The sequence below is a fragment of the Octopus bimaculoides genome, chromosome 7, assembly GCF_046866305.1.
Source record: "Octopus bimaculoides isolate indiv1 chromosome 7, ASM4686630v1, whole genome shotgun sequence".
Taxonomy (NCBI): Eukaryota; Metazoa; Mollusca; class Cephalopoda; order Octopoda; family Octopodidae; genus Octopus; species Octopus bimaculoides.
In genome coordinates, this window is record NC_142934.1 from 98476267 (window position 1) to 98504196 (window position 27930).

General features: G+C 35.8%; 1 protein-coding gene across 4 annotated transcripts; it reads right to left on the bottom strand.

The window, feature by feature from the left end:
- Positions 1–1460: 1460 nt before the first annotated feature.
- On the bottom strand, positions 1461–27911 carry LOC106880213 (methionine aminopeptidase 1). Of its 4 annotated transcripts, XM_089355719.1 has the most exons (14): positions 27767–27894; positions 27261–27370; positions 13113–13164; positions 12906–12985; positions 11630–11690; positions 10717–10808; positions 8683–8766; positions 7626–7693; positions 5714–5784; positions 4720–4851; positions 4229–4334; positions 3456–3493; positions 2370–2435; positions 1461–1810 (listed from the first exon to the last, which is right to left on the bottom strand). In XM_089355719.1, exons 2-14 carry the CDS (start codon positions 27363–27365, stop codon positions 1644–1646), a joined length of 1122 nt encoding a protein of 373 aa, XP_089211845.1. In that variant the 5' UTR covers positions 27366–27370; positions 27767–27894; the 3' UTR covers positions 1461–1643. The 4 variants fall into 4 exon arrangements, with proteins under 4 accessions (XP_089211845.1, XP_014785555.1, XP_052825786.1 ...); XM_014930069.3 differs by lacking the exon at positions 27767–27894 and having other exon boundaries at positions 27261–27761; XM_052969826.2 differs by lacking the exons at positions 12906–12985; positions 27261–27370; positions 27767–27894 and adding an exon at positions 27895–27911.
- Between the last annotated feature and the right edge of the window lie 19 nt (positions 27912–27930).

A 27930-nucleotide genomic window follows, 5' to 3' on the forward strand; every position in this document is an offset into this window, starting at 1 on the left:
CTTACCAGATTCTGTCAAACCATCCAACCCATACCAGTATGGTGGTGGTAATGATGTATGGTATACTCTGCAGTGAAGTATATTGACTAAGATTAGATATATGCAAGGCGGAAAGCTGGTAGAAATGTTAGCATGCCGGGCAAAATGCTTAGCGGTATTTCATCTGAGTTCAAATTTCGCTGAGGTTGACTTTGCCCTTCATGGTTTTGGGGTCAGTACCAGTTGCATACTGGGGTTGATCTAATCGACTGGCCCCCCCTCCCCCAAAATTTTGGCCCTTGTGCCTAGAGTAGAAAAGAATATTAAATACATGCATTTGCATTAATTGTTAGTTGGCATAATGTATTTCATTCCTTTATTTACAAAACCATTCTGAGAAATCTATGAGATTCTCATCTCGTATTTTCTCAGAATAGAAATAGTTTAGAAGTACAACACATTGGGTGCAGCTTGTTTTTAGTTCATGATTGTCACTTAAGTGATATGACAAGCTGTGCTGTGTGAATTCACACACACACACACAATTAAAGGTTAATTATTGTATTGCACAAACAAGTTCTTTAAATAATGTATGATTGGATAAAAATAAATAAGTAGAATGGAACCTTTAATTGGAGAGTATATTGGAATCTTATCAAAAAAAACAAAAACTTTCTGGTTTTGTCTATCTGAATTGCTACTGTGCTGGACAGTTGGCCAAAAATTGTTGGAGTGATATGTTAAATCCTTGACAAAGACATTAAACAACAGAGTCTATGTAGCTGTAAGTGGGTACCAAAGATTGCTATAGTTTATTGCAGTAAGCAGTGGTAGCACTGAAGCTTATGAGTGTTTTGTTTGCTTGCAATGCTGAGTTCATTGATGCTCTGTGGGGAAAAAAAGTCTCTCCATGAAGAGAAAGAGGTTTATATGTTAGCCCTATAATCCAACTATGAAAGTTCTCCACTATGATGAGTACTTTTGCGGTCCCTTGACCTGTTAGAAATGGCAGTAAAACATACCTGTGCATCTTGAAAAAAAAAAAAAAAAAAAGGTTAGACTAATCCGAGATGCATTATATCTGCAGAAAAGACTGTATTACCATGGATTGGACACTTTATCATAACATAGCATCAATCACCAACACACAATATTTCAATGTTAACCCTCAGTCTGGTTTTTACTGGTATTTCCTGTGCCTAGTTGGCAATAGTAAAGGCATCCAACCATAGAAAATCAGCCTCAACAAATTCTGTGACCCATGCAAGCATGGAAAAGTGGGTGTTAAATGATAATTTTGAAACTGCTTCAACAATATACATCATTGTTTAACGTTCGCTTTCCATGCTGGTATGGGTTAGACGGTTTGACCGGGGTCTGGAAAGCCAGTGGCTGCACCAGGCTCCAATCTGCAGATTCATTAAAAAAAATGAAAACACAAACAGGGAAAATATATATAAATCAAAAAAAAAAAACGCGGGTTAATTTTTACAGTACTTTATTCATCTTCCTCCTTTGTATTATTATTATTATTATTGTTAATAGTAATAGTAGTAGTAGTAATAGTCTCTAATGAAGCAGAAAAGAAGGAACAGAAGTGGAGGGGAAAAAAAAAAAAAAAAAAAAAATCAATAAATTTCTCCGCTTGTCCAACAACACTCCTGCTACAACTGGTCGAAAAAATGCGGCTGTCCATCATTTGTTAGTCGTTTAGTCAACACTTCACAGCCAGTCTCAGTGACAAGAAGCGTATGTTCAAACTGAGCTGACCTTTTACCATCAAGTGTGACAGCAGTCCAACCATCAGGCCAAGTTTCATCCCTCCATATTCCTTAATGAGATGAAAAGGAAAAATAAAGAAAAATTAAAGGGAAAGAAAAATATCAAACACACATATATATATTTTTTACTTTTTTCTAGGCGTTAACAGAAAACCCAAGTGTTTATTATGATGCAATCCTGGCTATAATCATCATCGTTTAACGTCCGCTTTCCATGCTAGCATGGGTTGGACGATTTGACTGAGGACTGGCGAACCAGATGGGTGCATCAGGCTCCAATCTGATCTGGCAGAGTTTCTACAGTTGGATGCCCTTCCTAACACCAACCACTCCAAGAGTGTAGTGGGTGCTTTTACGTGCCACAAGGGCCAGTCAGGTGGTACTGGCAACAGCCATGCTCAAAATGGTGTTTTTTATGTGCAACTTGCACAGGAGCCAGTTTAGCGGCACTGGCAACGATCTCGCTCAAATAATTTTTCACGTGCCACTGGCGCAAGTGCCAGTAAGGCGATGCTGGTAATAAATGTTCTCAAAGAAAAAAACTCAAGGTTTGCAGGGAATATAATGACTTAGTGAAATCCTATTGAAACTACTCCTAAATCCACTTACCTTCAGAAATCATGGGTTCAATGGTGAAACAGTGGCCAGGCTTCATCACACCTATAGCTTTGTTTTCTAGAGAAAAAAGAAAAAAAGAATTAAATATCACTTCTGATACCAATCTGCCAGAGACTATCTTTACAGACTTCCTGTGATCTAAATTAAAACTTATTAAAATTTCATGTTATTGGCTTAATAGCAATGAGGAATATTGTAAAATATTCTTCATTATTTTCAAAATTAACTAGTGCATGACCAGTTTTTCTATACCTGGAATAAGTAATATTTGCTATATTGAAAAAATAAGTACATATGCTAGAACTGAAATAAAAGATGATATCATTGCCATCTTGTGATGTATTGTCTCTAAAGAGTGAATTTAGTTCATGAAGCAGTTGAAAGATATAAAAAAAGACTAAGAAAATCATCATTCAGCTATTTTTCTGAAATGATTGAATGGAGGAAACTGAAGTGGACAATGCTTGTAGGGTATGTGGGTTACTTGTGTATTAGATGAGAGCTTGAGGTAATAACACAGGTAGATAAATAGATCTTTTAAAAGAAGTAGCTTATTACAACATTGAAAAAAAAAATATGAATCTCCATTCTGTTTGTCTGACCAGTCAGTCTCTCTCTCTCTCTTCTGCTTTGTATTTCTCTATATAATATACACATGCATATACACACACAAATATTTTCTTAAGAATATGACAAGTGTTATCAGTCTGTTTCTCAGTATGTATGAATATATTTACAGGAATAAACACATAAAAATTTCTCAACATGACTGTTAAAAACATTTAGTTAAATTATAAAGCTAATACTTTTAGAAATTTCTCATTTGCAGTAGTTTCTTAATAAGTTGGCTAAATGTCTTCAACAATCCTGTTGTAGAATGTACATTTGTGTACAGAGAGAGGCCGATAATACAGCTGCATATTTCTATATATGTCCCTGAATATGTGTATATGCATAACATTATAAATGCAGAGAGAATGAGAGAATCAGACAGAAGAGAGATTGTAGAAAAGATAGCATCTTTTTGCTTCTGTCGTCATTTTTAACAGATTAATCACAAAATTTCAGAATACTTACTAGCATAGTGAGGTACACTTGGTGAAGTATGGAACAACCTAAAGAAGGAAAACAAAAGTATATCTTTGACATCTTTCTTTTACTTTAAAGTTTTGTATACTAGGATGGTTGGCATAAGTCTTAACACAAGCATCAATACATCATCACCATCAACAACAAAAGAACACTGTAGCATCACCACCACGGTTCCACGACATTATCCTCACAACTGTACAAAACCATAACACTCTTTTACCCGTTTCAGTCATTTAACTGTGGCCATGCTGGAGCACTGCCTTTAGTCGAGCAAATCAACCCCAGGACTTATTCTTTGTAAGCCTAGTACTTATTCTATCGGTCTCTTTTGCCAAACTGCTAAGTTACGGAGATGTAAACACACCAGCATCGATTGTCAAGCGATGTTGGGGGGACAAACACATACATACACATATATACGACGGTCTTCTTTCAGTTTCCGTCTACCAAATCCACTCACAAGGCTTTGGTCGGCCCAAGGCTATAGTAGAAGACACTTGCCCAAAGTGCCATGCAGTGGGACTGAACCCAGAACCATGTAGTTGGATGCAAGCTATTTACCACACAGCCATTCCTGCGCCGACAACTTTATCACCACCACTCATGTTACCCTGACAGTCTCAACACCATCATGCTATTGTAACAACCTTCACATCAGCACACTATTATCTCACTTTCAAAAATCACCACCACCCTCACTCATTACCACAACCTCAACGTTTCCACTATTCAGAAATGCCACATTATCAACAACTTACTGGTGAATGCCATGTCCACAATAACCACGAACCACAGAAAATCCATGAGCCTGAGCGTTTTGTTGGATGATGTTACCTATTTCACGGTAACGGACATTAGGTCGCACTAGAGTGGACAAACAGAATGAGAGTAATTAATACAGTAGCAGAGCAAAGGAGAAACAAGAAATAGAGGTAGATAGGTGGTAGCAGATAGATAGACTTGAACTAATAGGATAAGCATACAGTAGAACAGATAGATTGGTACATAGAAAGGTAGTTGGATGAACAAATATACTGGTAGTTAATTGAACAAATAGATAGATAAACACAATATAGCAGGAAGATTTATAGAACAGGCAAGAAACATACATAATGTGTGATATGCAAAGAGAAAAACAAAGATACATATTAGTAATTGATAGCAATCGAAAATTAGATAGATGAATAAATAGAAAAACTGAAGTAAAAAATGCAATGGTGGTGTTTTGGAGAGACAAAAGTCAACATACCTTCATTAATAGCTAATTCCAGGCACTTATAGGTAGTTTTTACCAGTTCTTTGCTGGCTTCACTAACCTGGCCAACAAAAAACGTTTCATTCAGGTCTCCGTGATAACCTTTATGATACACTGTTACATCGACTAGAAAAGATAAATAATTCTCCTGTAATGTGCAGTATTGGTGGCATTAATGTTAAACATGTACATGTTGTAATGTAGTTATACCAATGTTTTATATACATAGATATGGCTGAGTGGTTAAGAAGTTCAATCCACAACCACATGGTTTCGGGTTTAGTCCCACTGCAGCACTTTGGGCATGTGTCTTCAAATAAAGCTGAGTTGGCCAACTGAGTCTTGCCTCAAGCATGGAAAGTAGATGTTAAAACAGAAGCATGTAACTTGATCCAGTCAATTACATTGATGCCACTGCTCTCAACTGGTATTTATTCTATTGACTCTGAAAGATTGAAAGGCAAAGTTGACTTCAGTGGAATTTGAACTCAGAAGTTAATGAACCAGCAGAAATGGTGCTAAGCATTTTATTCAATAATCTAATGATTCTGCCAGCTTGCTGTCATACTCTAAATTATAACAGTAATTATTGTTACTATATTTTGCTTACAATTGTTTATAATCAATAATAATACCTAAGCCACCAATTTGGTGTGGATATAGTAGATCTTAACTAGCACTTATTTTATCAACCATGAAAAGAAGAGGAGGACCATTAACAACAGCAACAGCGGTGTTTTTATGTCCACTTTTTCTGCTGGTATGGGTTTGATGGTTTTCCTGGTATGGGTTTTGATGGTTTTACAGTGAGATGCTCTTCTTGTTGTCAACTCTTTTAGTTGCCTCTTATGATAGACAGGGATGCAACATACATACTCTAAAACTGGGATAGACATAGTATCAAACATGGCAGAATGAAAGATAAAATTGATTCCCACTCGAACTTCAAAATCACAATGCACACACACAGTTGAAACAAACTACTTACTGTTCAAAATATCTCCATCTTGAAGTGGTCTCATATCAGGGATGCCATGGCAGATGACTTCATTAACAGACCTAGACAAGAACAAGGTTCAATTGTTAACAGAGTGAAAGTTTGACATAGTGAAATGAACAGCAGATACATTAAAAGTAAAATATATTTCAAGTTTCTTTACTCTTAATTCCTCCTCTCTCTCACACACACACACACACACACACACACACACACACACACACACACACATCATTGAACTGTTGGTTTTCACATGTCGCTATGATTAAGTCTAGCAAGCAGTTTGAAAAAAAGAAATTTATGCAGTTTTTTTTTTAATATTTACTTAAAGAAAGGAACATCATTGCCCATAGCTATTGTATGACCTTCTTCACTGATAAGATTAATATAGCTGATGTTGAGTTTGATAATCTCTGAGCTGGTTCCTGGTCTGGGACACATTAACAAGTGGTAAGGATGAGCTGTCAATTCCAGAAGGTTGCAGTTTTGGGGAGAATGGTCAGGGTATAGTTATTAGTATGTTTAAAGTTTTTTTTTTTTTCAAAAGAACAAAAGCCATAGAAGTACTAGAGGTAGCAAAGAAGATGCAGAAGGTGGCTTTGGGGATGCAATCCCAGATTTTTTGTGAACAGTGTTCTAATGAGGGTTGCATCTGTGCCCATATGTAGTTTAAGTATGTATTTTTTTAAATTCTGCACACAACTATTCTATGAGGTCATTCTTAGTATTTTATGTGTACCTACCATGATAGGTTGTTAGAAATTATGAGGCTGTTAATCATTGATAAAAATCGTGAATTTTAATTGTGTGCTGTTCCTGAGCAAAGAAGCAGTAGTCTGTGTCTTTTTGCTGCTGATTGGCATAAAATGTCTTTAAAAAATCCCTGTTATAAAAGTAGTGCATGTCTGATGTAAGATGTCTGGGCTGTGTCGAGCTACAACTGCATACAAAAATGGCATTATCAGCAGGATAGAACTGCATAGCCTTTCTTAGTATCAACCAAACATGCTATAGATGCTTGCACAAATATTGGAGTTAGTGTATAGCAAAAGCATTGCTCTGCAGATGTAAGCAGTACTTCAATGTGGACCATATTTGGAGCATTATAAGGGGTCAGCAACTGATTGGGTCTGAAGTATTTCCTAGTACTAAAGAAGAATCTTAGATTTTAAAGTGGTTTTGGCAATGTTGTATAAGTGAAGTCACTACAAGACATCAACAGACTGTAAAGTCTAATACTTCTGCAATTTGAACTTAGAAAGTAGAGGGATAAAACTGAATACTAAAAGGAATTAAGTCTAGCACTCTCCTATTTCACCATTTCTACATAACAAAGGTAGTGATTTGCAATTGAGACAGAAGGGTATAAACGAGAAAGATGGTGTGTGATGTACATTCTTGTACCAACAACATAAGCAGCATAGATGATCTGGAGATTATTAGCTCATCTCTTACTTCACAGCTCTCAAAATGTTGCCTTAAAAATTTTTTTCAATTCTCAGTAACCATGTCTAGGATACATCAACTCTTTGACCGTTGTAGTGTCAACAGGAATAAAAACCCATTACTTTCTAAATTGGCACAAGGTACACACTTTGAGATCAGAGGTAAAGTCAACTGAAATAACCCTCAGCATGTTCTTGATATTTATTTTCTGGGCTTCAAACAGGTTGAAAAGCAAAGTTGTTTTCAGCAAGGTTTTAATTTGAAAAACTGATGAATACTGTGAAGCATTTCATCCAGTTTCCTTTACATTCTGCATTCAAATCCCATTCTTACCTTTCACACCCATCAAGTATTGATATAATAATCAATCATATACATACACAACAATTTATGATCTTATGATTATGTTAGAAATCAGTACTATAAGAAAGAAAAAAAACAACAATAATGTACTTACGTACAACAAGATTTGGGAAATTCATAATAATTAAGAGGTGATGGATAACAATCACGGTCTATACAAGCCTGTAAAAACAGAAACAGACCATTCAAATTGGTATTTTGAATGTAGATACTCAATTATTAATCATAATTTCAAAAACTTTTACAAAAATAGTGAACTTTTATTCATGCATGTATGGCTAGCCAATATGCATGAATAAAAGTTCACTATTTTTCTTTTTCTAATGTTTTACAATGTCTCTTGTGCACTCAAAAACCTCAACAGCAAAATCATTTTCCTTCACTTTGTAATTATTATATAATAGTTTCTGTTTTTATCAAACACAAACAATTATATATATATTCTTTTATTCTTTTACTTGTTTCAGTCATTTGACTGTGACCATGCTGGAGCACTGCCTTTAGTCGAACAAATCGACCCTAGGACTTATTCTTTGTAAGCCTAGTACTTATTCTATCAGTCTCTTTTGCTGAACTGCAGGGTTATGGGAATGTAAACACACCAACATCGGTTGTCAAGCAATAGTGGGGGAACAAACACAGACACACACATTATATATATATATATATATATATATATACATATATATATACATATATATATATAAATATATATACACACACACATACACAACAATGAGCTTTCAGTTTTGCAGGTGGCACGTAAAAGCACCCACTACACTCTCGGAGTGGTTGGCGTTAGGAAGGGCATCCAGCTGCAGAAACTCTGCCAAATCAGATTGGAGCCTGGTGTAGCCATCTGGTTCGCCAGTCCTCAGTCAAATCGTGCAATCCATGCTAGCATGGAAGGCGGATGTTAAACGATGATGATGATGATGAAATCCACTCACAAGGCTTTGGTCAGCCTGAGGTTACAGTAGAAGACACTTGCCCAAGGTGCCACACAGTGGGACTGAACCCAGAACCTAGAGGTTGGGAAGCAGCCATGCCTGCGCCTATGTATACATAATATATATGTACAAACATATACACATGCACACACATACTTAAAAGCATATACACACGTACAGAGTAAATACATTCCAACTTACCTCATGCACAATTCGATCTATCTCATCTGTAGTGACTCCAACTTGTATTGCCTTGGCAGCAACATCCAACACCTCCCTACCAAGCTGATAAATGAAGAGGGTTGGAGTGAGTGAGGGAGAAGACGAGATGAGTCCAGCATTTCATACTGTAAGCAAGGAATATATTCAACTATTGTCATACCTCCATTTTGGATACAAGAAGAGAGATCAGTGCTAGAACAGAAGATGTTAACCAGAAAGGTTTCAAAGACGTTGATTCTAGTTGTTGTTGTTGTTGTTGTTGATATTTAACCCCAGCTTGAGACCTGACGAAGCAGAAACCTCATTCAAAAGCATTCCAACCATGACCATCTTGTTGTTGCAGGAAGCCCACAACTACACTAACCACTACTTCCAAAAACACACATATTAAAAAACAATCTTTCAACACAGACAAGACAACACAGACTAATTAAAAATATCCAAAATGCAATCACAAAACATGTCAAGGAAACACACTTGTGACACAATACTACTACCACAAAGAAAAGAGATGATCACTAGATGTAACAGCTTTAACAATTGATGCCAACCCACCTGAGACTACTCAAGGTTTTATCATACAAACTTCCTGTTTAACCCTTTGGCGTTCGGATTACCCTGTCAAACAATGCTTATTTATCTACATTAATTTGAATTAATCATGCATTTCAGTGAAGTGGTTGTTATTTTTTAGAAAGACATTGCAGGATATGTGTGAGAGGATGGATCTGACTAGTTTGAACAAAAAGCAGGTAGAATATCTGGGCCAGACATGGCCAGTTTAAATGCTAAAGGGTTAAAGTTATCTACATTTGAAGAATAATGAAACAAATTAACATTTGATGATGATGCATTATCTTGTAGCTTTAAGATTTCAGTGAAGTAGTTGTTTATTTTTAGAAAGACATTGTAGGATAGGTGTGAGAGGACAGATCTGGTTGGTTTTAACATAAAGCAGGTAGAATATTTGGGCCTGATATAGCCAGTTTAAATGCTGAAGGGCTAAAGTTATCTAAATTAAACTTTCCATTAAAATTTCATGTTAATTTATGTTTTAAACACCATTTTATAAATGGCAAAGTTATGTTATTAAATTCTTCATTATTTTTTACAACTAACCAAAACAAGGGTAGTGTATTTTTGCAGAAATATGGTAGAAAAACGTTTAAATAAGTAGCCTGCTCAGTCAGAGCTGAGCCAGGACTAAAGAACAATAACAATAATAATAATACTTTCCTAAACCTACACGCCACAAAGTAACTGATAGACTTGACAATCTCCGATGCTCCAATGCAACAATAATCTTTATAACAACATAAATTGCATCTCAAATGATGATTTTGCCCCACAGAACTATAACACTTGTCCACATTTTTCAGTAGAGGTCTCAACCTTCTAGCAGGGCATGTAATAGATCTAGGTGTGGCCAATTCTACTTGTGCAATGCAAAAAAAAAAAAAAACCTGCAATTCCTCAACTTTGGATATATATTAATATTAATCCTTTGCATCATAGCCACCTCTCTTCATCATATCTTTCATCAATACTCTGTTACGTCACTAACCAAACTCTTTACAACAGGGGACCATAACGAATATATATTTTGTGAGGAATGTAGAGGATGATGTTTTGTACTGAATCTGAGAGCGAAGAAAGAAAAAACACTACTTTTTCTCACCCTTAGTTCAAGGGCAGGGCCTAAAATGTTAGATTCTATACCCCACTCACAATAAATTCACTTATCAAAGTAGCTTACTGACTAATTGTTATTGATGCACACCACTAGCTCCATTGGATTCTCAAGCTTATCCTTTACGATAACTCTAGTATGTAAGAATCTCTATTAATTAAACTCACTCAACACATTATCTTCAAGTTTTAGGCACTATCAAGTGGGTCAGTAACTACCAGGTCCAAGAATATTAATTAGTCAATAAGCTACACTCATATCTGCCAAACATTTTATGGAAAACTTTACAATAAATGAATGCTACTTAGATGAGTTAAACTCACCCGGCAGGCTAAACGCATTCCTTCTTGTTCTTCTTCATTCAAGACTTTAATACCAGTAGTCTCTTTCATTTGTCGTTCTGAGATTGGTATTCCTAAAATTGAGAAGGTAAAGACATGACTTAAATAGATATCATATTTAACAAAATTAACCCTTTTAATACCAACCAGTCTGAAATTGCTCCTGGGTCTACGAAAGAAACTTTTTGTTTTAAAATGATTTAAATTAAAACCTTCCACTAAAATTTCAAGTTAATTTATATTCCAAATACCAGCTAAATAATGATGTAGTTAGTTTACTAAATTCTTCATTCTTTTTAGAATTGAAATAAAGGTAGTATAATTCAACAGAAATACAATAAAAAACGGATTAAAAAATAAAGATTACAGGTTTAAATTCAGTGAAGTACAAGTCTATAACAGAAAAAAAATGAAGTTTAAAAAACAACCTAAAGCAGGTTTGTTTTGTTCTTAATTAAAATGTTATCACAGCAGTGATAACAAGGTGATAAAAGGCTAAATAGGGTGTTAGAGGAAAGGGCAGTCTACAAAGCAAACATTTGAAGCACTGCATCATGTAGTGCACCTGTATATCCTGAATGAAGACACTATTACAGTATGTACAGGTTAACTTGACACAATCTTAAAGAAAGTACCCACTGTCATTGCAGTTGATACAACTGCCCATTAACAGTTCATTTTGCAGGAGGCAGGTTGCCAACCATCCCTAATAATAGTTCTGGGATTGAGATTATCACATATGGAGTCTTGTCCAAAAAAAAGAAAAAGAAAAAAAAAGTACACCATGTACACATACTCATTCTTGCAAGAAATGTTAGCATGCATACACACACACACACACACTAGACACTGCCTGCTGCTACTGAACTAAATTTAATATAAAAATTCAACAAACCTTCTGCCTGATCTGCATAATCAGGCCTTGGGATATGATCTGGTACTATTCTCTTGGGACTCTGAAAAAAGAAACAATATGTGTATTACATTATAAGAGAACTGGCATATGTCAAGAAAACAAGAAGTGCTGCCGTTTGTTTAGAATATATACGGAAATAGAGATTGGTATTAACATAGCCGCTGCTACTCCTACTCCTACTAATGATATTAGACATTATAAGCACCAATTTATAATAACAAGGAGCAACAAGTTCACTGGTTGTGTTTGTAATAGCTTATGGCCTTTATATTAAAATCTGAGCAGTTAATTAACACCATTGATACTGTTAGTAATGTTGATGTGAATAATCATCATCATCGTCTAACATCCGCCTTCCAAGTCAGCTTTTTACTATCATTATAATCATAGCACACTCAATAGCTTGCTTGCATGTGTGTGTGCGAAAGAGAGAGAGTGAAACCAAGACCCATTTGTCTTCATTTAATGTTTCAAGATTTAGGAAAAGAATTATCATAACTTTCCATTTCTCTCCTTTATTTACAGTTATAAATCACTGTCGTTCACCCAATATATAAAACCACTGATATCCTCTGCCTACACAAGGCACTTTGGTTCATTATGTGTCCAAAATCATCAGTCACCTTTTTTTGCTTACTAATTATACCATCCACTCTTACATATTACGAGACCACATGGTCAGGAAACAAGCTTCTCAACTACACAGCCACATCTGTGCTTATTTGTCTTATACACAAATATGGTGTTTATACTTGCTACCGGCAGGAACTTTTGATACATTGTGAGATGAGTGTCAGATATAGAATAAGACCAGCAGTGCCGGCTTCACAATGATGTTTGCTTAGTAGGAGGGACAGCCAGTCAAAAGTAACAATTACTTGAGATTTGCAACAACACCATCAAAGAAAGAAAGAAAAAGACCTTTTATGTTCCTCTCAACTCTTAACTGGTATGATGGGGTGGATGTGAATGATGCAATTTACCCTTTAGCATTCAAACTGGCCATATCCAGTCAAAATATTCTACCTGTTCTATATTCATACTAGTCAGACCTGGCCTCTCATGCATACCCTACGTTAGCATTCTAAAAATTAACTGTTACCTCATACAAAATAATGCATGATTAATTCAAAACAATGTGAACAAATAAGCATTGCTTTTGACAGAATAATGTGAATGCTAAATGATTTAAGATAAACAAAAAATTTGCCACACTAGAGGGAGTACTTTATCTAAAACAATTCACATTGTTTACCTGTTGATATGGTCGGAGTGGGCCAGTAAACCGATAATTAGGCCATGGATTATATACACTTTGAGATAAGTTTTTTTCTTCTGAAAGAAAAGAAGAAAAAATATATATTAATTTAAAAATTTTTGTTCAAGAAGTAAACATTCACATAAAAAAAAAGACCAAATATATTAAGTAGACAAGGCTGAAGCTTGTCTCTAAAGAACTTACTTGCTTTTTTGTGTAACTGCTTGTGATCATTCCACCCTTTTTTAAAGCATTCCTGGAAAAAGAAAATTCAGTTTAAATAATATGCTATGGTCATGATGGTTGAACACCAACCATAGTCATGTTGGTGCTGGTTACTTTTCAAGTCAGACCCACCAAGAGCAATTAAAATCCCTGGTTGATAACTGATTTGAGAAACTCTCACAACCAACCTTATACCTTTCCATGTCTTAATCTGATTGTCTTGCACTTCACTTTCATATCTTCATATCACTTTCTACATCCAAGCCACAACAATAGCAACCTCATATAGCTCCAATACAGTGAGGTTAAATATATTTTAATGAGTACTCATTATTTGTCCTACTGCTGTTAGGTACTGTTCATAAAGTAATAAAAGCAAAAAACAATATAGACTTATTTCTATATGAATTACTAAAATTCAAGAGTAGCTGCAGTCAGCACTGGAAAGCATCTATAAAATAAAGAGAAGGCTTTGCCCAAAATATGATGCACTTCTTATCCTCAAAGCAAACTAAACATAATTTTGTTTGGCTTTTTGGTTGTATTCAGTTTATTCATTGTATGTTATTGTTGACAAGATCCCTAGGTAAATACATTATTCCAAAGAAAATATATTCATGAAGACCTAACTGCTATGAGATAATGGATGGCAAAATCAATGGGATCAATAGAAAACTAGCAGAGTGACACTTTATATCTTTCTCAGTCACAGCACTAAAATCTTTGGCTAAGGCAGCTTTCAACAGTCAGTAAACCTAGTAAATAGAAGTAAAAAAGGACAGTAAAGTACTGTAGAACTGAGAGGTAATTCATTAGCTTACAGTGCAAAGTTCAATTCTTCCAACAGTTATACTGAAGCTGACAGATATTCTGGCTAGAATCAAATTATTTCTGTCTCCAAAAACCAAGGTTTTAACTTCCAAACCCAAAATATATTTTTACATAAAAAAAAATCTAAACTCAGAAAGTGCAAGTGGACCATTTTTTGCTTAGTATTGGTTACCTAACAGAGGAAAGATAAATTCACCACCCCTTTTCTACAGGTTACTTTCCAAGGAATTCTGGTGCCCATTGCTGATAGCTAAGTGGACTGAGACATGCTGATGAAAGATGTCTAGTCTACAAACATAACACAATGCCTACAATGAACTTAAGTCATGGCTGTTACCTTATCACTTGGCCATTTTGTCTATGCTTTCATTTATGCGATGTATGATGCTATTAATAGTTTTTCAAGGTTAAGAGGGCAGAAGAGCAAATAGGACATGGAATGTGGAAAGGTATCAAGCTCAGTACATTGTCACACAAGTGACAATGGACTGAGCTTGGGTGAGTATCTTGTTTCAAAACCCTTCCAAAATATAACACTAAAAAAAAAGTCTATAAATAAATAGAACATTGATCAGAATTGAAAAGTGAAACAGTATCAAGAACCAACGATAGCTTATATACATTTTTTTTACTAGAGGCACAAGGCCTGAAGTTTTGGAGAGGGGGTCTAGTTGATTACATTGACCCCAGTATTCAACTGGTACTTATTTTTATTGATCTGCAAAGGATGAAAGGCAAAAATTGACCACTGCGGAATTTGAACTCAGAATGTTAAGCCAGACAAAAAAATGCCGCTAAGCATGGCTGCAGTCCAATGACTGAAACAAGTAAAAGATATTTTATCATTTTTATTGTTAATAATCATTCAAGTAATTTTTGACAAGACTTGAGTTTATAGTTTCTTTCCTTTCCTCTGAAACTAAACAGCTAAGCCCTGCATAGTAACTACATCTGTGTTTACTCTGCTGTTTCCACTAATCTTAACAACATGCAAAAACATGGCAGCTGGAGATTATATGAGATTATAGCAATTGATTAGTAAAATAAGGCATAAAAGATAAAATTATAATCCGATGCATTGTATCAATCAAACGACAAGCATATACTGTAGCTGATAAAATATGCATGTTGTTCAGAGAATATGCACACACCACTATCCTCATCATTTCATGTCGGTTTCTCATGCTGGAATGAAGTGGATGCTTTGATAGGATATGGCAAGCTACAGGGCTATGTTGAGCTCCAATGTCAGCTTTGACTTTGTTTCTATGGCAAGATGCTTTTCCTAACACCAACCAATTTACAGCATTTTTTACAGCATTAGTGAGGTTGCTAAGTAACCAACTAGACAGAAAAAGAATAGGGAAAAGCCCCATCAACTAAATGGGTAGAGTATTTGAGAAGTGGCTTTATGCCAGGTGTTGTGAGGCTAAAGTGTGACAGAGGGACAAACACAGGTGTCTTGCTATAGAAGAGATACATGGCTACTCCACATCATACAAGGGTGAGAAAAGCTGAGAAGGTAAAGACTAGTGCATCAGTTAGTTTAAAAGGATGAACATAATCTTCAGCCCTTTACAACAGACAAATAACTCTGCATTTAATGGACACACTTTCTTACTAGGAGTGAACCCCTGAAGGGAATGAGCACAATAGGAAGAATCCATGTCAATGAATGACTGGGATGTATTTCATTAACCATGGAGCAGTGAAAATTTAAGCCTATGAAGTCAGTGATTTGAATACATATAATAAAGAAATACTGTACAGTGAGTTCAACTGACTAGGTTAGCTAAATTAAAGATTCTTAACTATCCAAATTGTAAACTGCATATAATGGTTCAACACAAAATATAACAGAAAGGATGTTCAATTTAGGATACAATTTTAAGGAACTTTTCCCGTTAATTTTTGATATATAAAAAAATTGAAATAAATCTTACAGGAGGGCTACTGACCAGATCTGTGGATGGTGCAAAGTCCCCTCTCAACCCAAGGTAATGTGGTGGAGGAATAATGTAGTTGACAGGGCCATTAGGGAAAAGAAACAGGCATGGAAAGACTGGAAGAACGGTGGTAGTAGGGAATTGTATCAGATTGCCAGAAGCAAAGATAGGAGACAGATTTACTAAGCCAGAGGGAAAGCAAATGAGAAAAAATTTGCCAATGTTCTATGTCTTGAAGTGTTTTGTGTTGCAAGACAGTGTGTGGGAGAGAATCATGATGTCATAGGAGAGAAATGTGTCCGCATGGATGATGGCTCACTTGCATTTAATGAGGCTGCAAAGAGAGAGAATTGGAGATGCCACTATGAAAGGTTGCTAAATGAAGAGAATGAATGGGAGAAAGAAAGTCTGCTGAATGTTGACCCAATAGAGAGACCTGCTATCCGAATTGACAGTACCTTGGTAGATAAAGCAATTAAGAGTATGAAGACAGGGAAAGCAACCCATGCCAGCATGGAAGGCGGATGTTAAATGACGATGAGGAAGAGGATAACATTAATCTATATGCACAATTTTCCAGTATGTAATAATAATCTTTTAATTCACAAAGTGGCTTAAATGTACATGTGTGTGTGTGTGTGTGTATACACACACAAACACATGTATACTACTCATTTTTGCCAGCTGAGTGGACTGGAGCAATGTGAAATAAAGTGTCTTGCTCAAGGACACAACGTATTGCTGGGAATTGAACTCACAACCATACAATCATAAGGTGAATACCCTAACCACTAAGCCACGCGCCTTCACAGTGGATTTACTATATATCTATTATATGCACACATACATATGTGGATATATGCCCCCTTCTTTATTCAATACACACACACTTGAGGATTTTTTAAGAGTTTTTTTTTACCTTCTAGATAGTTGTTCTTTAGTCTTGGTTGAAAAACAGTCTGCCCATGAAGCAAGGTATCTCACACTAGACATGACCCTAGTATCTAAATGCTATTTAACAGAAAAGAACCCACTAGCTGAACTAGTTTCATTTCTATTCTGGTATTTCATCAACAAATAAGTAACCTTTTTTCTGTCATGAAGATATTGTATATAAAGACAGGGCTTATATAACTGTCTATTACATACTAAGTTGGCCAACATTTCAGATATACTCTATTGTACAGAATAGGTGATAGAAAAGGCAATTGTCTAAGATGTCCAAAAGTGACATTGAATGTGAAAGTACTAGAGCAACAGTATGGAATTTAATAGTTATTGTCCACCATAATTCTGTCTTCAGGCAAGTTCTCTTCTCAATATCTGAGACACAAATATCATTCATTCACCCAATATGTAAATACCTAAACTAAGGGAGTGAACTCCGATTTAATAATTTGTTTTATTACTTTTTGTTTGCAATATTTCTTACAATGACTTCAAATTTTAAGACAAAATCAGTTATTTTGAGTGTAGAGGAGCAAATCAATTACACTGACTTCAGTACTCGACTGGTACTTTGAATAATTTTTTATTTAACACTATCATCTCATTTCAGAGATTTATCCTGATGAATCTCAGAAATGAGATGAAAGTGTTAAATAAATAATTATCCAAAATTCTGATTGCCTCTTTTTCTTAATACATTAAATCTGTACACAGCAAAATACACACACACACAGACGTCTTTGGGTGTTCCCCAAAACCCTGCAGCGACTGAAACAAGTAAAATATAAAAGATTAATGTTACAGCCATTATGTTGTGAGTGGTTAGAAGGAAAGTGGACATGCAACTGTAAAAGACATCTGCTTTATCAAATTTTTTCCTCTCTATGTTTACATAGAAGAATTCATGTTATGCATTAAAAAAAGAATAAAATTCAATGATGCTGTCATAGCTGAATGATCAAGTGGACAAAGTATTTGGCTACCAAGTCACAAGTTCATATCTACAAGTTGTTTTATGGTTCTTCATTTCACCGAGTTGTTAGTATTAGGTACTGGATCATTTGAGAAATGATATCTACAATGGACTAACAACCCTTTTCTTTTGTGACTGAAGTGCAGACATGGCTGTGTGGGTAGAAGTCTGCTTCCCAATCATGTTGCCTCGGTTTCAGTCCCACTGCATGGTACCTTGGACAAATATCTTCTGCTATAGCCTTGGGGTGACCTAAGCTTTGTGAGTGAATTTGGTAAAAGGAAACTGAAAAAAGCCCATCATATGTGTGTACACTTGTCTTCACATCATGTGATGGTATTAAACAAGTGTAACTCATACAAGTGATGTGGTTCCTTTCCATGTCTGGCCATAGAGAATATTACCTTGCATAGAAACAGGCAAGGGCTGGCAACAAAGGCATTTGGTCATAGAAACATCTACCTTAACAAATTCCGTCTGACTCATGCAAACATGTAAAAGTAGGTATTAAATGATCATGATGACAACGATTAGAGAGAACCTCTCAGAGGTCCTGAAAATGGTATCAGGTTGAGTAAAAAGTAAGCAACGTTTTGAACTATGAAGAATTTGTACTGGACTTTTGCAGAGTTTTGAATTTTTTTAAACATCTTTTTTGCAACTGTTTAATAATACAGACACAGACTTGTCCAAATGCATCAATAAATTAGCATTTTTTCACCATTGTTACAATTATCTGAAATGGAACTGTCAAAGATATTAAAGCAATTTTGTTATTCAACTTCAAAAAAGGATGTAAAGCAGCTGAAACTGCTCGCGATATCAATGAAACGTTCGGTGAGGAAATGACCAGTGAGTGGTCAGCTCGAAAATGGTTTAAACGGTTTTGCAGTGGAGACCTGAATCTTGAAGACTGCAAGCGTAGGGGACGCCCATCTGCCATTGAGAAAGCTCCACGTAAAACCACTCGAGAAATGGCAAAAGACCTTCAAGTTAGTCAGAGAACTGCCTGCAACCATTTGCATGTGATTGGAAAATCAAAAAAGTTCGACAAATGGGTACCACATGATTTGAATGAAAATCAGAAAATATGCAGATATGGAATTTGCTCGTTGTTTCTTCTCCGTAACCAGATCAATCCATTTCTCGACCGTATTGTAACTTATGATGAAAAGTGGCTTTTGTACAATAATAAAAATCCTTTAAAGTGGTTGGACCAAAATGAAGCACTGAAAACTTTCCCTAAACTCAAGCTCTTCAAAAAGAAAGTTATGGTGACTGTTTGGTGGTGTACTGCTGGACTCATCCACTATAACTTCTTAAAATTTGGAAAACCCGTTACTGCAGAAATATATTGCCATGAAATTGTCAAAATGAACAAAAATCTGCTACTCTTCCATCCCAGATTGGTCAACAGAAGAGGGCCAATCATTTTTCATGACAATGCTTGACCACACTTTTCACTAATGACATTCCAGAAGTCGAGGGAACTTGGCTACGAAGTTCTTCCCCAATCAGCTTATTCCCCAGACCTTTCTCCTACCACTTTTTCAAGCACCTTAATTGTTTCTTGAGAGAGGAGTTCAAAAATCAAACCGATGCTGAAAGTGTGTTCAAAGAGTTCATCAGCTCCAGAACTCCAGATTTTTAGGTTACCGGAATAAATAAACTTGTAATTCCCTGGCAAAAATGTGTTGATTGTAATGTTACTTACTTTGATGAATAAAATTTCCATATTGCTGAAATATATTGCGATGAATTTCATGTTTTAAAACGTTGCTTACTTTTTACTCAGCCTGATACAATGAAAAGAAGAGACTATCCCCAGATCCTGGCCTGAATACTTCTAAATGCTTTCTTTATCTTGCACTACTCTCGCAGATTCCCATGACTTCTTGTTACCATCCAATTCCGTCATGAATATGAATTGGAAGCTTGAGTCGTAGTGAATCCTATGGATGTGTGGCAGTTATTCTCATGATAGAGCTTGGTGATCCTGACTGTTGATCTTGTAGGTTTCCTTGGCTCAGTTGCACTCTCCTGCTACCTCTTCACAATCTGCCATGCTGCAGTCCCATGACTGCATCATAGGACTGAGTGGAGGTATTAAGCCAGGCAATAGACTAAGTCTACCATGTATCCGGAGAGAGAAAGACATGTACCTTACATTCAATTAGCAGTAAAAAGAACTCAAGTCCAGAACAATCCTTTAAAAGCCCTATTCACACTTATGATAAAAACTTTACCAATGAGATGTTTACTGGCATTTTACTTTGTTGAAACCTCATCCATTCACCTACACACACAAATATTAAAATTAACCTTTGCCTGATTCCACAAGTTCAAACTCGTGAAGCAAAAGTCTAGGATAATATAAGTTATGGAGTTAATGTTATCTCTCAACCAAATTAACTCATGAAAACAATTTCTAAAAATAAAATAAATTAATTAAAACTTCCTCTAACTCAGTTTTTGCTATGGAAAGTAGTCTACTTTTTTTTTTAAATAACTAAGTCAGTGTTAATATATTTATTCAATGGAGCAGCCAAGGGTTTTTAAATGAATGAGAATAGATGGAACAATAAACAGTGAGGGAAACGGCTTAGCAACAAAATATATATACTGTACATTTTAAAGAAAGTGTACTAGAAAAATAAGTGTGGCCAATGTGTGTGTGTATTTGTTCCTTGTCAAGCTCACCTTATTGCCCCTTCACTTTACATCTTCCCCTCTCACTTTACATCCTTACTCTTCTCCTCCACAGCTCCCATCTCTTCACTTACAGCTGCACCATCTCATCTGTTACAATCGTCCTCCTTACAACAAACCACTACACTCTCCCAGGTTACCTGTATTGCCACCCAGCACTTCCACTTGCCATCCTTCCACCTGTACAATGACCTCCAGCCTTTCTTTCACTCACTGTTCTTCTTACTCTTTTGTCTCTATGTTCTCTCCACAGCCTTCCTATCTGAGATGCTTTCTCTGCTTTCACACTCTGCTCTTTCTCTTTCCCTTCCATTTATGGCACCTTCAGCCTCTTTCTCCTCAATGCTCTTAACTACTCTCCCATTCTGTCCTTTCCTCTCAGTCTTCTCCACACAGCTTTTCTACCTCCCCAATACCCACTCAGATCTATGCCCACACCCCATCCCTCTATCAATGGTTCATTCATAATGTAGGAATAGCCCTTGATCCATCCCTACACAACTTATCCTATCACCTTTCCACCCTGTCCCTTGCTTTTTCAATAAACCCTGACACTAATCTCTTCTCTTTCCCTGTTCCCTACCACAACTATTAATCTATTCCTCTCATCTTACTTTACCCTGTCTAGAATAATTACACACAGACTCTCTTTCTCCCCAGTCTCCATCAGTTATAGGGGTTACTTTAAGCACTTAGCCTTGCAAGCTGCAAGGTGATCTCACTAACGTTGATGTTGTGAAAAAGGCACCAGGACACTCTATGTAGCAGTTGTTGTTAGCCAGAGCAACCAGCAATAAAAACCATGCCAAAACAAACATTGGAGCATGGCAACCCATACCAGTATGGAAGGCAGACATTACATGATGAAGATGTTGGTATGCAGTGAGAAAATAAAAATTTGATATATAAGTCAGTGATTAATAATTCTCCTTATATAAAAAAAAAAATCTCATATTTACTTAATGATTCATTTGTCATTATTTCAACAAGTATAGTAAAGGTTATATACTGTTCATGAGGTCAGAATAATATTGAAACACAGCCAAAGCTGTCTCAATACTTGTTAGACAATGATATTAAACATTGTCTAATACTGATTTTTCTAGTTAGCATTTTAATACAATATACATTAAGTATATCAACACAAATTTACCTAGATTTTTATGAGGTTGGCATCTCTGACAACTTTACTTTGTGTGAGACAAACAACTAATAAACATCTATTGTACCTAAGTCACACTGACACAACACATAAATTAACCCTTCAAAAAAATAAATAAATGAATAAAAATAAAAAATGCATTTTTCCAAAGCAAAATATTTCAAATGAATTGTCTGAGATAATAACTTTTTAGGCTTTTAATAGTCTCTTTGGAGATAAAACATTATTAAATATTTGTATCTACACTATGTTTCAATTGGTATGATCTCTGATCGTCACCAGGTGTCTTATTACTGGGTATGTACATAGTACCAGACTGGTATTAAGAACCTTTAGTCTCTAAACTAAATGGTAGTAATGAATCATATTCAATATGTTATCAACATGTGTCCATGCATTAGTGGCATAACACGTAAGCTATTGGTATAACTGGCTCATAAGTCTTTAGTTCAAACCTCATAACAGGTATTTTGTCATGTATTTTGTTTCTACACTCAATTCTACATGTTTCACTTCAACTAGCTGATAAGAATAGCTAAGTCCAAGATGATATGAGAAAGTTAGCTGCAAGAGACTGGCATCCTACCTTAGAGCATTATTACCTTTCAGTGTATACTCAACACCATGAACTCAGGCAATTTTTGTATACAAATTTAGCTACTGTGTTCACATATCACCTTTATTTTACATCATGCTTCTGAATGACAGTGCCTAAGGTTATGTGTTTCTAGTGGGCTGACCATTGGTTTACTCTGTTTACAATGTTGAAAGTAACATTTGGAGTGGTTTCTCTGGCTGGATACCTTTCTTGATGCTAACTACTTTACAAAAGTGTATTGAAATGCTTTCCACATAGCACTAGCAAGAGCAAGGTCACCAAGTAACTTGCAAGATAAGACTTTTCAGCTGAGGAAGGAATAGTACTGAAGGAGGTGACCTTGTGCTAGACAACTGGAGGGACAGATACAAGAGTTTTGCAGTAGAGGAAATACATGGCTAGCCCAAATGAAAAAAGAGAGAAGAGGAGAGATAATTTCTGGGAGGAAGAGTTATCATGATACACTGATACATTTGGATTAGTTTCCTCATCCTAGCTATTACAGTCACATTTCAGCTGTTGTACCCTCCACACTCTTCTTCAGGTGCTTGTCATTGTTATTAACATTCTTGACATTTTGGAATTGAACTGTCTATAAGATAATGCAATAGTTAATATAAGCATGTGTCATAGTTTAGCTAATGGGTGGGAATTCAATCTTTGGGTCAGTCATACACACACACACACACACACATACACTCTGTGGCAAGATAGCAGAATCATTAGCACACTGGGCAAAATACTTAGTGGTAATTGGGCCGCCTTTAAGTTCTGAGTTCAAATTCCGCTGAGGTTGTCTTCCCCTTTTATCCTTTTGGGGGTCGATAAAATACGTACCAGTTGAACACTGGGGGTCAATGTAATCAACTTATTTCTGCCTCCATAATTGCTGGCCTAATGCCAAAATTTGAAATCAATATATATATGCTCTGGTTCTTAATCTCCTTCTACACAACCCTTCCTACTGTCCTCCTGATCATTATGACTCTCTTTGCCCCACCCCTTCTATTACTCCTTTCCTGAGCACTGTCAGTCTCTCTACTAACACCATTTCATAATCATAAACCTATTCCTCTCTTTAACCTCCCAACAACTTATCTAAAGTCACCACTCACTTTCCTATTTTCCTTGTCAGACATGGGGGCTCTTGCAAGTTATAAAGCTACCACATTAGTGCTGGTTCCAAGAGTTAGGGTCAGAACACTCAGTAAACTCTATAAAGTGGTTGGCAAGAGACAACACAGGGCTGACAAGATTCTTTAATTTTGCTAAGAGCAAGGCAACCTATCTAGTGCTACTGCCAGGAAATAAATGCACATGTACATTCTGTAAAGTGGTTGTTAGGAAGGGCATGCAGCCATGAAAAGTATTCTTATTTCTTTATTGCCCACAAGGGGCTAAACAAGGACAGACAAAGGGATGAAATTGATTACATCGACCCCAGTGCGTAACTGGTACTTCATTTATCAACCCCGAAAGGATGAAAGGCAAAGTCAACCTCGACGGAATTTGAACTCAGAACGTAACGGCAGACGAAATACCGGTAAGGATTTCACCTGGCACGCTAACATTTCTGCCAGCTCGCCGCCTAAGCCATGAAAAGCATTCTAAAACCAAGATATTAGAACAAGACACAGCCCTCCAATCTCTGTCAGCATGAGAAGCAGGCATAAAATGATGATGATGAATGTGAAAGCAACATGATAAATAAGAGAATAACTAATTGAAGAACATCCTTACAATGAATGTGAGGACACTCTAACTTTTGTGGATTTAATGAAGGGTTTAATTAGAAATGCCAATATTACAAAATACAACAAGCATCTTAAGAATGGTCAAAATATTGTGACAGGAATAATAACCATAATTAAGAAACTACTACACTGCCTTTACTCAAGTATATCGATTTACTCGATTAACCCTACTTCACAAACTGCTGGTGTTGTGCCCTACATTAGAAACAATTATGCGATGGTGCATGGCCTAGTGGTTAGAGTTTTGAACTGACAATTGTTATGTGGTGGGGTTGATTTTTGCACTGAGCAATGCATTGTGTCCTTGAGCAAGGCACTTCATTTCACATTATTTCAGTACATTCAACTAAAAACAATATGATGAACAGGCATTCCATTCAAGGAATGAGAGTCGCAAGTTCAGCTGAAATGTCTTCAGAACTAAATCCACTCTGGACATATGATCTTATAGGCTTGAAGCCAGACTATAATACATTCTTAGAGCAGTAGATTAGCAGGATCATTAATGCATCAGATAACATCCCTAATGGTATTTATTCCAGTTGTTTATGTTCTTCATTCAAATTATGCAAAGGTCAACTTTGCCTTTCATCTTTCTGGAGTTTGATAAAATAAAGCACCATGAGTTGATTTAATTGACTATACCACTCTGTAACTATTACAAACATTATTATTATTATTAATATTATTATTATCATACTTAACAGTCAATGAGTCACTACATAAAACACACAATTGTATTTAATTATGTTCTGAGTTCAAAACTCATCAGCTTTTTCTCTTTTATCCTGCCATGGCCAATAAAGTAAAGTACCAGTTACATACAAGTCAATATAATACATCCCACCCCTTATGGTTATCATATACCCATGTCTGAAAGGACTATGTCAGATTTCAGGATGCTGTCCTTGATCAGTTTCGATATTCTGTAGAGCAGGCCAGTCTAAGAACATCATGGGGGAGAAAAAAAATGGTAAGTTCAAAATTCATAATGGTGGGCAAATAGTAGTAACCAATACTTGACTAAACATCAGAGGAATGAAACCAAAGCTGACTCTAGCAGTACTTAAATTAGAGAGGAGGAGGTGAAATGAAATAGTGAAAGACCTTTTTGTGACTCAACCCTTTTGATACCAATCTGCTTGAGACTGCACTTAATTCTATGATATAAACTTGTTTTGAAGTCATTTGAATTAAAACCTTTCATCAAAATTCTTTTAATTTATGTTCCAAATGCCAGCTTAACAATGAAAGTCATTTTACTAAATTCTTCATTATTTTTCAAAATGAATTGATATAAAAGCAGTGAATTTCAACTGAAATGTAGCAACGAAAGGGTTAAACACTTTTTTTTCTTCTAGCAGATGAAGAATTTAGTAGCAACGACAGCATGCAAATATTTCGGTTTGAATTACAGTAGTAAAAAAAATGAGGCAAGGAGACAATATACAAGTATGTAGATGCTTTAACTATAAGACAGAACCAATGGCACGTCTTATTTCACCAAAACCTTATTAAGCCAATGAGGGAGTCTCTGTGATTGCTAAAAATAAGTCATACTTCCCTTAAATCATAAACTATCGCCTTGAAAAAAAGAAAAAAAAAGACGTTGGATGTGATCGTGAGTTTGTATGTAAGGAAAGAGATGGGATGGTTACGGCTGGAATATCTTTTATTATAGGTCTACTTGATCAAAGCTACCCTAGGGTTAAACAACAACCCTAACCCTATTTATAAGATAGAAAGCAAGTAAGCACCGACAAACAAGGTTTGAACCTAACTCCGCAATTCTCGAGTCACATGCATTACACAATACGTAGTGGGTGTTTGTGTGTGTGTAATATATATATATATATATATATATATATAAAGAGAGAGAACTATTAATTTATTTGAAAGTCATGAAACAATGGACAAGAATAAATGACTAAGCAGCAACTTAAAATGTCTATCTTTGCATAAACATACATCATTTTTACGTTCGATTTACACTCTGGCATGGGTTAGATGGGTCGCTACGGCCCGAGTTACCGCTCGTAGGGAGTTACTGTTATATATGAGAGGGGAAGGAGAAGAAAAGAGAAATGACAACAGATTTACATCAGAAACACTGGAATGTCAAAGCAGACGACAGATTCAAGTGCAAAACTTATTTAGTTTCGTTAGAATCCAGTAGTTAATGCTAGTACGCTCACACACATGGAAGCTATTATCGTGGAATTGAACGTTAATTATAGTGTTAGCCGGTGACACAGAATAGGTAAAGCATTAAATTTTGCAAATTCAAGTTTGACGTTCAAATTCATGTAAAAGAAAAATAATTTCTTAGGAAATATTTCAGCTATTGATAATTTAGTTACCGTCAACATACTTTTCAATGACCTAAGGAGCAAGAAGTCTTCTTGTTCTTTTCCTCTTCAAGTAATTGTACGTGCATGTAAGAAAGATTGAGAATTACGCCATATAGCAGAGGAACAAATTAAAATGTACAAGTACCAAGAAGAAAATTTTTTAAAGTTCAATTTAACTGTAGTCACCACTTGGTTTCGATTTAAATCATTTAATATATGCAACTACTAACATAACACGCTTCCGTTTTCTTCCTCTAAAAAGTAATAAACTTGTGAATATATTAATATTTAGGTATCTTAGCCAGTCAGTAATATATACAATAGTTCCTTGTATAGGTACAGGACTCAGATTTGTTTGAGTGAAATAAAATGCGGTGTGTCGTTCAGGTTTTTTTTTGTTTTTCTTCACCTCTCTCTACAGGAAATTAACTGGGGTTGATCGAGTAAAGTGGGATAATAACAACGGCGAATTTTATGCCGGATAGCGTTCACCGGGTCATTGGAAGGTTGGTCTTGTCTTACAGTACGGACCAACACTTAATAACAGAACGATATTTTTACACAGAACAGAGAGGATGGAATTGGCAATCTATATTAACATGACACTCGTTACGGAGATCGAAGCCGTGTGAGGCATTTTTTTTTTTTTTAAAGAATTTAAACACCGCGTTTTCTTACTATTACACAGCAACGCAAAACAATCATGCACATGTAAAACTCATAAATACATACACATACATGTATATCTATCTTTCTGTCCGCAAACACATGCAAAACAAAAGCGATTCACATTACGAGGCAAAAACTGATTTAAAAGAGATATAATAAATAAGAAAAAAAAAACACAAACTCAACCTGAGTGCAAAAGTATGAGCCTATAATGTCTAGCTTAATACAAGTGGGACACTGTAGCCTGGCATCCTTGTTGCAGCCCGGAGTTTCACAAACCCGTGCAGCCATCTTGCCTGTGGAAATGAGGAGAAATTATATAAGATCGAGGCTCTCAACCGGTGTTTCGTGACCATGTGTGTCTTAAGTTAAGAAGTTTTCCATCCTGAAGTCCCGCTTCTTTATTTCCCTTCTATTTTGCTTCTAATATATAAACCTATCATTTTCTATAGTGCTAGTAGAAATTTATCATATTAGCATAAATTACTTCCTTTTTTTCTTTCTTAAAGTCATCATATGAATCTTTAGTACATATTCTATTGTTATCCCGCAGAATCGTCATATGAATCTTTAGTACTTATTCTATTGTTATCCCGCAGACCTGTGTTCAAAAGTTGTCGTGCTACCCCATCTTATTTCTAATCATATATATCTATAAGATTTAGATTTAGATTCAAAATAGAATATGGTACTTATGGGATCTTGTTCAAAACGGGGGCACCAGTATTTTCTTAACGAAACACTTTGAAACTTGGGACACTGGTAGAATGTGTCATATAAAACATCTTTTTCTCTTAGTCTTCTTAACAAAAAAACGTACATCGCAAATTATTTCATGTTAAAGTTGTCGTATTTC

Excerpts from the sequence above, each read along its gene's own strand:
- LOC106880213 (XM_089355719.1), bottom strand. The coding sequence starts at position 27,365 with ATGGCTGCACGGGTTTGTGAAACTCCGGGCTGCAACAAGGATGCCAGG. Across the intron at positions 11,691-12,905 it reads CACTCCGACCATATCAACAG|AGTCCCAAGAGAATAGTACC; the intron begins GTAAACAATGTG and ends TTCTTTTTTCAG. Across the intron at positions 5,785-7,625 it reads TTTCCCAAATCTTGTTGTAC|GTCTGTTAATGAAGTCATCT; the intron begins GTAAGTACATTA and ends GTTCTTGTCTAG.